The 11,284-nt window shown below is 38.3% G+C and overlaps 1 protein-coding gene across 1 annotated transcript; it reads left to right on the top strand.

Annotated features, from left to right (window-relative positions):
• The first annotated feature begins 307 nt into the window (after positions 1-307).
• On the top strand, positions 308-7,975 carry soul5l (heme-binding protein soul5, like). Its single transcript, XM_032528961.1, has 7 exons — positions 308-571; positions 1,668-1,727; positions 3,419-3,500; positions 3,583-3,703; positions 3,784-3,923; positions 5,289-5,452; positions 5,990-7,975. The coding sequence occupies exons 1-7, from the start codon at positions 534-536 to the stop codon at positions 6,474-6,476; spliced, it is 1,092 nt and encodes a 363-aa protein (XP_032384852.1). The 5' UTR covers positions 308-533; the 3' UTR covers positions 6,477-7,975.
• Positions 7,976-11,284: the final 3,309 nt, after the last annotated feature.

The raw sequence follows: 11,284 nt of genomic DNA on the forward strand, positions 1-11,284 counted from the left end.
TCTGAATGAATGCAAAAACTTGGCTGCCTGACATGGTAATACAATCTGAAATTCATTCAGACAAAAAGTTCAAATATGCATAATGATTTACTTCGGTGGCATGGCCCTTTAAAGGCAGCTTTTTAGTACTGAGCGCATCTCCCATTAAAACTCAAAATGTTGCTCAATTTTGCTATATTGTCTAAACTATGCAAAAATACTGCAGACCATAAACAGCCCATATATCAGGACTTGCTCATCTCCATCCTCTCATGCTTGAACATATGAAGGATTAATGATGGCGGATTCTTGAGCAGACTTCCTAATGCCACTGCTGCAGCGCTGGGGGTGAACACGCGGTGATAAGCAGACGCATACAGCATGTGTCTTGTGTCGGTCCAGTAGTTACAGGCTGGGGCCAGCTCAGCCCCTCCCTTCCTGCGAGCTTCAGGCGGACGCCGGTCCTCACTGCAGTCCGCAGTAAACTCACCGGAGCCTTCAGAGTGCAGCAGACTGCAGACTGCAGACTCCATCACACTCCTACTCACGCTCCCATGGCAGGTGGAAAGGACTCACACGGGGCCGGGACAATGTGAGTATCAGCACTTCTGTTTTTCTAGTTTGAAATAAAATTCACTCTGGTAGATTTGGAGACATTTTTTCAGGAATAAGTCCATACCTGATGTTTGTATGAGCGACTTTTCTGCAGCGTCATGCACAGGTAAAGTTGATTTTTGTGCGTCATTGTTGGCCGGTTGTGCGTAAAAATGACATCTTTTTTTGCTTAATAGCCTATTGAACATGCAGCTGGAACTAAAATGCAGCATTAGATAGACATAAAAGTGCACCGGTGATTGTATTTTGAGATATTTCACCCTGACCTGAAATAACCTTATTTCATTTCTCAAACTGTTGGCTTTTAAATCCGGTGTTTGGTTAAATGTAATAGTCAAAAAAAGGTTATGATAAAGGGCTACAATGAGCTGCTGAAAGCTGTTCGTCCATGACCTCAAAACGCCTTTGGTTTTGAGAAAGCAGAGCCTGATGATGCAGCAGATCTCTCCCTCTCTCTCCTCTTTGCGTCGCTCAGAGCAGGAAAACGTGTCCCGTTTCATCTCTGCAGTGCAAGCACCGGAATGCAGCACACTGACACACAGCCTACACACACTCACAAAGCTGCTCATGGAAAATTATCCCCTGACATTTTCATTTATTTTTTAGACCAGATGTCTATCCCGTTCCTTACTGAAAAATATCAGCAGTATTAACATAAAAACATATGTAATTGTAATGTCAATAGTAAAAGTATGCAGAATGGCCCATTTCTGAATAATAGATTAAAGCCTATTATTGGATTATAATTACTGATGCATTGATGTGTAATTAATGTTGCAGCCGGGGAAAGGTGTTTCTATAATTCCAGCTACTTTATAGACTGTAGCTTAATCAATAATCATACATCATAATGTATCAGTTGATGTAAAGTTTGTAATAATCTGAATCTGCAAAGCAACTACAGTTTATTAAATAAATATTGTGAAGTAAAAAGTACAAAATTGTCATCCCAAATGTTGAAGTTGAAGTATAAAGTGGCATTAAATGGAAAACACTCCACCCCTGGTCCATTCTCTGTTGTACTATTGGAGTATTTTAACTTGTGTATCATGTGTACTTGTGTCCTTCCTCAGGGCTCTCCTCTCAGCCGTGGCATTTTTGGCTCTAGTGGTCTCTGCTGAAGGAAGTGTTGGGTAAGTGGATGGTTTTAGTTCAATGTAGCCTGAACATGGCCAAAAGTGACTAATTATATAAATCAAGGGTATGAGGATAGATAGTGTCGTATGGTGTACAGATTGTAAAGACGCTTGAGGAAATCTGTGATGATGGCCCATGAATAAAATTGACTTGAATTAAAACCATTACAAATTCATTTGGCAGACACTTCCAAAAGTCTAAACAGGCCCTCAAAACACACTTTGAACTTGCTTTAGCAACTTTCCCAGTTTTTCTCTCTTTTTCTTTGCCCACCTCTCCTGCTTTACCTGTGCTTATCCATTCACCTATGTGTCTTCCTTTTCTTTTTTGTCTGTCATGTCTACGAACCTTTTGTTTGTTTGTAAACCCAAAACTGTAAAGGGTCTTTGTGTGTTTAGAAAAGAGCTATAAAAAAAAAAGTGTTATTATTAATATTATTTTTTACTCCTAACAGCTGAGTTACAGCCAAGCTTCAATCTGCTGCTATAACAGACTCCACTCTTCTTTGAAGGCTTTTAACAAGATTTTTCAACCTGCAGTGACATTTGTCTCATTCAGCCACAAGAGCATTAGTCGGGTCGAGTACTAATACAGTTTCCAAGGCGTTACATTGTCGTGCCCCTCTCTATTAAATGAGTTGTTGTGTGTGAGAAAGTCTTCAGAGTAGAGCCAGACCAATATATCGGCGGGCTGATATCATCGGCCGATTTTAGGCATTTTCCAGTCTATCAGTATCGGCATTTATAATGGCCAATAAATGAACATTTAAAAATTAAAAATTAAAATGGACTATACACCCTTTAACCATGTTATCAGTGTTGGCGTTTGTCCACCAGAGGGCACTCTACAACGTCCCGGTTAGAATCAGAATCAGAATCAGCTTTATTTGCCAGGTATGAGGACACATACAAGGAATTTTTCTTTTGTGTCATCTCTTTCTAATTGTGTTTTTTTTTTAACAAATAAGTTCATTTTTAAACTGCATTATCATGTTATTTTAGTGAGGACTCATAAATAACTACAAATAACAAATGTTAGGTAAATCAGTTTATCTTTGGTTACGGATTCTGGATTTTCTTTTTTTAAATACATATTGGCCTATACATCAGAATATCGGATTTTTAAATCACCAAATATTTTTTGGCGATATCGGCCTTAAAAGTCTTTCATTCACTTTCATTTTCACTCAGTGTAAGTGACTTTTTAAAGGAGTAGGGAGTCAAGTTAGTTAAATGGTTCACACAATCAGTAGCTCTCTTCTTATCTCTGGTCAGACTCAGCATCTCCTCCACGTGTGCTCTGCCCTCAGGGCGTCCTGTTCTTTTGCAAGGTCAGGGACTCTCACGATTATCACATTAGAAACAGTAATAGTTGCACACCGTCTTCACGCAAATAGTTTAAATCTAAAATTAAGCAGAGGTGTTCCAGGCACGTCCAGCTGGGAGGAGGCCTTGGAGAAGACCCAGGACTAGGTGGAGGGATTATATCTCCACCCGGGCCTGGGAACGTCTCGGGATCTCCCAGTCGGAGCTGGTTGATGTAGTTCAGGAAAGGGAAGTTTGGGGTCCCCTGGTGGAGCCGCTGCCCCTGCGACCCGACACCGGATAAAGGACAAAGATGGAAGGATGGATAAAATTAAGCATGACAGTTGACTAGTAAGCAGCATCTTTCTAACTCTCTGTTACAGACCGAGTACCAACACCAGCTTTTGCACCGAGTCAAAGGAATGTCTGGAATATCAGCTGGTCTGCAAAACAGATGAATATGAGGTAAAAGTACCTCCAGTCAAACCGTACACCTTCCCATCAAGCTTTCACTTCTGAGACTGTGTGTGTGTGTGTGTGTGTTCAGGTACGACACTACAGCCCCACTCGCTGGGTTACAACAGATGCTGAAGCCTATTTCATGGGCGTGGGTGCAGCCATGGCCTTCAGGAGACTGTTCCAGTACATCACTGGAGCCAATGAAGGAGGTAAAGACAGGACAGAGGCATAAGTATTCAAAAGTGTGTTCATTGTGTGTGTTTAACTGTGTGTGTATGTGTGTGTGTAGGCATCCAGATGGAGATGACAGCCCCTGTCTTGGTCAAGATCCCAGAGGAAACCAAGATGTGGGAGCCGGCTATCTACACGCTCAACTTCCCACTGCCAGCAGCCTATCAGGAGAAGCCTCCCACACCCACTAATGAAAAGGTGAGCTGACACTGGGTGAGGGCTGTGGGAGGAAAGAGCCTTTAGGTGCAGGTTTTCAGTGTTGGTGCGTCATGCGGCGTAATGCTTTTATCCTCCCAGTATCTGTGTGTAATGTGACCGTTGATAGATGGATGGATGGATGCGCAGTATTTGGCGCAGCTTTCACTCACTCAGCAGAACGGAAATAGGTGATGCTGGCTCATGATGGCATCAGCGCTGCTGTCCTTTATATGTCGGTGCTAATGTACATTTGATTCATTTGATATTGGCTGTATACATCTACAAAATCAATTCATTCAGACTTTTTAGCAAGTCACGTGTCTGTATTGTGCATCCTGTACTGGCTAGGACAGATGAACTTTCACAGAACAGAACATGTTGTCTTGATTAGCCGCAATTACAGACTATACTACATAGAAATTAAGCCAATAGTTCTTAACATGTTCATGTTTCAGCTCAACAACTGACAGTCATTTGATGTATCTTATATTTTTTGAAGTTGTTTTTTAAAGTCATCACACACCTTTACAAAATTTAAGGAAATTGTTTTTTCATCCAGAGTTTTTGTTCAAGATAATGGATGGTAATCAGTATGTTTGCTTATGTTCAACTCTTTCAACTTCCCTCTATACTTTACTTTTATTTATCACAAATAACATTACAAATTCACATCTTCATGCAGCCCGTTTAGAATTATATTTTCATAATATGTCCTCTATAATGCAAAATCAGAATAATTTGATCACCCAGTACTTTTCTGACATTTTTAAGATTGTCCCACACTCACAAAAAAATATTAGTTTCTTTCTTTTCAAACATGCAACAATAAGAGCTACGTGGTGTCTTAAAGCTACAGTGTAGTAGTTTCTGTCTCCCCCATGAGGAGTTCTAAGTAATGACAACACCACTTTTACATCTAAATGACACAAGCGCACCAACCCCCACCCCTCCTCCACGCAGTTGCTAGTAGCCAAGGAGGACACGGAGGATTAAGAAAAATCTTTGTATCAACTCATTTGGCAATGGCTGGAATTTAACAGATCTTTATTGATATAAAAAAAGGTTATGCATTAAAGCTAAGCTTAAGCTGCAATTCTACTATTAGCCACTGGATAGATACCGGCTCCAAAAATCTCTGTGTGTTGATTTATTTTTAAGTACTTGATTTAAGACTTTTACCAGGATCTCAATATTTAATTTGACCTATTCTGATGTGCCTTTGCTTTAAATTCTTCATATGTGTGCTGTCATCCATTTGGAGCAGTATTTTTTGCACCCTTGCTTTCTCTCCGCCGTATCCGTCTACTGTGACACATCATGGGTCAATGTTTGACTGCTAATGTTTCATCTGTGTGTCCTGCACAGCTGTATTTCACCGAGATGCCAGAGATGGATGTCTACGTGAGGAGTTTTGGAGGCTGGATGCTGTCCGTCACTTCCAGGCTTCACGCTCACCTGCTGACTAAAGAACTGGGGAGAGTTCGAGCTTCCTACAACCACACTTACCACTACGGAGTCGGCTATGACAGGTATCACACAAGTCCACCACTTCGTTACCATTTGTAACATTCTTCTTGTTTCATGGGAGTCGCTTACAACTATTTTCATGTTATAGTTCTTTATCGTTCTACGAGTTTTGAGCATATATTTGGAAATCCACGACCACTTTTGTTTTTGACATTCTGTATCATTTTCATATAATTGGCTTCAATATCATTTAGGTTAGGTGTGGCCTAATAGACATAAAGGGCCATATCTCTTAAACTCATCGCAGAATTGCAACCATGTTGAAATGACAAGTGCACAGACCAACTCTGAGCATTCCTGTAAAATGTAACAGCTGCAACACTTTGATAAACGTAAATAGTCACAACTGAGTTAACTTGTAATATTGTGGATTTATATATATTCCTAGAATTGGCGTCAACCAATCAGCATAACTGTCGCTATGTGTATATGTGTATGTAGAAATTACAAACCTCTGTGATTAAAATAACCTGTGTGTGTGTTGTGTGTGTGTGTGTGTGTGTGTGTGTGTGTGTGTGTGTGTGTGTGTGTGTGTATAGTCCCTTGAAGCTGTTGAACAGGCACAATGAGGTGTGGTATGTGGCCGAGGGGGAGCTAGTTTGCACGGATCCACAGGAGCCGACCCCTGCGCACACACCCCGGCCGACTCAGACCAACTCCCCCCCGGACTCTCCGTCTGACCCCCTCCCACACACGCTCTCTGATTCTCCCGCACTCCCTCCCTCCAACCTATCCTCATACACCAAATCCAACTCTTCTTCACAAATGCCCTCTGACACACCATCTCTCCCCCCATCTAATGCTCCACCTAGTCCTTCCAACCTGCCCGCTGACGCCACATTCAGCCATCCCCCCACCCCCTCCCAGATCCTGCTGGACCCGACAACCAACTCTTCCACCCCCGCCGCTGTGAACCCGTCCCGGGAGCCCCAGTCTGACGCCGCCCTGTGGAACAGCACAGCCCACAGCTCTCTGGATACACAAGCTGACAGTAACCCTGTGACCGAGCCAGACAACGCTCACTAGCAACAGTCACATTTGATTTGAGTAGCTATTCCAGCTATATTAACATGGAAGTTAAATAGAAAAGAAGCAGTGGAGGTGTCGCAGAAAAATGAGTGAAGGTGTGTGATAGACAGACAAGCTGTTATCTTCCTCCTTAATCTCTCTATCCCTGTGTATTACACTTACTTCTTCTTGTTATGGCTCTTAGTGTTTAGCTATGTGTTCAATCCCAGCTTCGCACTTGCAGCCTTCTGTCTCAGCAAACCCATGCCTGTCCACTTTGTCCCTCTGAGCTTATCATACAGCTACAGCATTGAATTAAGTAGATGTATGTATTAGTTAGAAAATTAGATTGACTTAGCTAAAGCGGAAGGCAGGGATAGATGCCATTTAATCCGAAAAATAACTTGGAGGAAATTAAACAATCATAGTGTGTTAGTATGATGCTGTGATTAGCGATTTTTCTTTTAGAGCCACTATATTCCAGCCATTACATCCTACAAATTATACTCTCTGTTAAGATACATGTCAGTTAATTTCACGATATTTGTGGCAACATTTTAGTGAATCATTATAAATTTAGTGTGCGCATGCATTGGGATCTTTGGTGCGGCCTTAAACCTAAGTGCTTAAAACCTTATAGCTCTATATAATAGTAATTTAGGAAGTCTCGTTTTAACTTGGGATAAAACCTTTTTTCCGAGTATTAGAGCTCAAAAGTGCCTGTAAAACTAATGGTCTTATATTTTGCAAATTTGCCATCTCAGTATTTTTAAATGATTCCAATTACACTAACCAATTTGAGTAGATGTTTTTTGGACTAGAATTCAATAAACATATTTACAAGAATAAAAACTTGGCTTATGATACAAGGGTTAATAACGGAGTATGCTATGTACCAGAAAGTGGCTTGTTGCTAGATCTTCCCTTAATTTCACTGTCAAATGTTCAGCAAAAATTCCTGAAATACATATTTTAGCATCTTTAAATATCAGTAAGTCTAATCCACACAAGAAAATTCTAAACCTAAATGTAATATTTACTAAAATAGATTTTTATTCCTGCTAACTTAGACCAAAATGTCTCATGAATTAACCATTACCTAACCCTAATAAGTAGAACTGTTAAGAAAAATAAAGATGGGAATAATATCTAAACAATGCTGGATTCATACACTTTCCAAATGTTTGGTGAGGTATGAAATACGTCCAACATGTTTTTCAGGCTTCAACGATGTAAACAAAGGGTACCTTCAACCTTGTTTTTGCACACAGTAAAAAAATAAAATCCTTTACTCAATTCTGCCCAAAACACTTTTCTGTGTGTTTATACCTAGAAAATCAGTCCACAACAATCCCATTATCTTAATCTAGGTAGGAGGGACTGCCCCAAAGATCCCAAAGAACCACGCCTGACAAACCAATGCAACACGAGTTCCATCAGTTAATAAATGTATCTATCTGTCTCTGAGCTACAAATTGTGTGTCTGAGGAAGCTGCAATAAAAAACCATAAATTCTTTTTGGACTGATTATTGGTGTCGTTGGACTTTATTAACCAAGAGAATGATTTACCTATTGTGATTGTTTTGCCCTATTATTTAGAATTTGAAAATTCCTTACTCTGTGACAATCAGGTAGTGTCATGAATAATGCTGTTAGACAGCAGACCGCACTTATATCATAGTGCGGATGATAATCTGGTCATTAAGAACATCTTCACGACAAACTTTGTCCAGTCATGTTTAATGAACTTGTTAGTGATTCCTGTTAGTTTCCTCTCCAGTCCTTGATTTGTGGCTACGCAATTTGCACATGCTCCAAGTGGCACTTTGTGTAAACAAATTTATAAGGTAAATGTTGATTTTGACTTTGTTGCACAAACAAACAAAAAAAGATTACGGCAGATTCAAGGACTGTGTTTGCATTTGAAACTTGACCACATTCCCCCCAATATAATATACATAATCAGCTTCAATATTGTCTATAATAATAAATCATAAAAAGATAAGCGACCGCAACGTTGGCACACAACCAGGCCCAGTGTGCTTTATGTGTATAAACCAGAGCAGCCGCCGGTCCTTTGTGGGCAGAGCTGCTCTTACTACAAATATTTGCGTTGTGGCTTTTGGTTCCTTGTTTTTACAGCACAACTCCCATGCAGCACCTTCTACTCTACTCTACTGACTACAGACTCCTCCGAGACCTCTTTAACTCTGTGAGTAAAATGGGGTAATAGGGTCTCAGCCCCATTTGGTAAGGAGTTATATTCCTATCTTTATTTGAGAGCACATTTAAATTATTACACCTAATAATATATTATGTGAACATAGCTTTCTTTAACATTGTGCACCATTCTGTGCACATTGTTGATGCTAATAATAAAGCAATGGACAGCACAGGGGTAAATAAACTTGTTTACTGAGCAGCCGCCCGCAATGGACGTTCTTGCGTAAAGTGATAACGGTGCAGTGATAATTTCATTGGTCTACACAACTACACTTCTGTTGGTTGGTTAATCTTGATAGGATTGTAAGACAAAAAAAAGCCCAGGAGAGATCTGAGAGTAGAAGATTTGCAAGTGCGCAGACTTAGCGTGAGTGCGAGGAGAAGGGTCAACGCTGAGAGCAGTAAATCTGTCCAAGTAACAACAAATCTGGGTCCAAGCAGAAAGTCTGAGCACAAGCAAAGCAAATCCAAGCGCGAGCAGTGACTATTTGAGTGTGAGAGCAAGGTTTTGAGGGAAATTATTACAAAATTTGAACATGATATCAGTGAGAAATGCTCTCAAATTGAAAAAATTGCACTCTTGAATAAAGATAGCAATGTAACTCCATACATTTGGGGTTGGTAATGGTGCCGGACAAGGGGGGATTTTTTCCCCAGTTCTTTTTCATTTGTACATTGATGATTTGTCTAAGCAATTAACAGCCTGTGAATAACATCATTTATGCAGAAGATCTTGTCCATCTTAGTCAATGTAGCGATGTACTCCCCCAGCTCCTTACTATATGTTCTGTGTATGGTGTGTAACATGACATCAAATGCATTGCCAGGAAACGTTTTGTCATTATCTGTACCCATGGATGTATCACTATAAGAGAATCAAATAACACAAATGTCTAAAATGTCCTGACTTTAAATTGTCTGACCAGGATTTCTTTTTGTGCTTTAGTATGTAATTTATTTCATGTACTGACTGGTTCTGTAATAAATTTTGGTTTTGATATTTGTTGGACTTTTTTGTTTATACTTCTTTTTCTCCGGTTTTTGTACTAAAAAAGTAGTTGTATAGTATGTCAAAAAAGGTCAGTATGGTTTGTCGAAACAAAAGTCATAGTATAGCATGTTGGAAAAAAGTAATGAAAAAGTCATATTATTGTATGTCGAAAAAAATTAACAAAAAGGTCATAGTATATTATGTCAAAAAAAGTCATAGTATGGTATGTTGAAAAAAAAGTCACCAAAAAGTCACATTTTAGTATGCTGCAAAAAATGTCATAGTGTAGTATGATGAAAAAAGTCATAATTTATTTCGTCAAAAAATTGTCCTGTATAATATGTCAATAAAGTCAAAGTATTGTATGCAGAAAAAAGTCAAAGTATAGTGTGCAGAAAAACGTTTTAATATAGTCAAAAATAGTCACATAAAAAGTCATAGTATAGTATGTTGAAAAAAGTTCTTGTATAGTATGCCGAAAAAAGTATTCAAAAGTTATAGAATATATTGTATGCTTAAAAAAGTAATCAAAAGTGATAGAATATAGTATGTCAAAAAACGTCATGGAATAGTATGTTGAACAAAGTCACAGTTTAGCATGTCAAAAAAGTCATAAAAAAGTCATATATATTACGTGGAAAAAAAGTATTATATGCAGAAAAAAGTCATTGTAAAGTCTGTCAAAAATAAAAATTCATAGTATAGTATGTCGGAAAAAGCCAAAGAATGATGGAAACGTCATAGTTCAGTATGTCAATAAAAATCATAAAAAAAGTCAAAGTGTAGTATGCTGAAAAACGTTATAGTATAGTATGTCTAAAATATTCACATAAAAAGTCATAGTATAGTATGTCGAAAAAGTCATAGTATGGTATGTCAAAAAAGTCATAAAAAATCATAGAATATAGTATGTCGACAAAAGTCATAGAATAGTCGTAGAATAGTATGTTGAATAAGTCATAGTTTAGTATGTCGAAAAAAGTAATATATGTTATGTGGAAAAGTATTGCATGCAGAAAAAAACTCAAAAATAGTCACATAAAAAGTCATAGTATAGTATGCCGAAAAAAGTAATCAAAAGTGATAGATTATAGTATGCCGAAAAAAGTAATCAAAAGTGATAAAATATGGTCTGTCAAAATGTCATAGTATAGTATGTCAAAAATAGCTACATAAAAAGACGTAGTACAGTATGTCACTAAAAAGTCACTAAAAAGTCATAGTATAGTATGTCGGAAAAAGTCAAAGAATGATGAAAAACCTCATAGCTTAGTATGTCAATAAAAGTCATAAAAAGTCATAGTATCGTGTATCGTAAAACAGTCACCAAAAAGTCAAAGCTTAGTATGCTGCAAAATAGTCAAGGAATAGTTTGATAAAAAAAGTAATAATTTAGTAAGTCAAAAAAAGTCAAAGAATGATGAAAAAAGTCATAGTTCAGTATGTCAATGAAAGTCATAAAAAAGTCATACATAGTATGTCAAAAAAAGTCAAAGTATAGTAAGCAGAAAAACATAGTATAGTATGTCTAAAATATTCACATAAAAAGTCATATTATAGCATGTTGAAAAAGTCATAGTATAGTATGTCGAAAAAAGTCAAAGAATGATG

This window comes from Etheostoma spectabile, chromosome 2 (genome assembly GCF_008692095.1).
Source record: "Etheostoma spectabile isolate EspeVRDwgs_2016 chromosome 2, UIUC_Espe_1.0, whole genome shotgun sequence".
Lineage (NCBI taxonomy): Eukaryota > Metazoa > Chordata > Actinopteri > Perciformes > Percidae > Etheostoma > Etheostoma spectabile.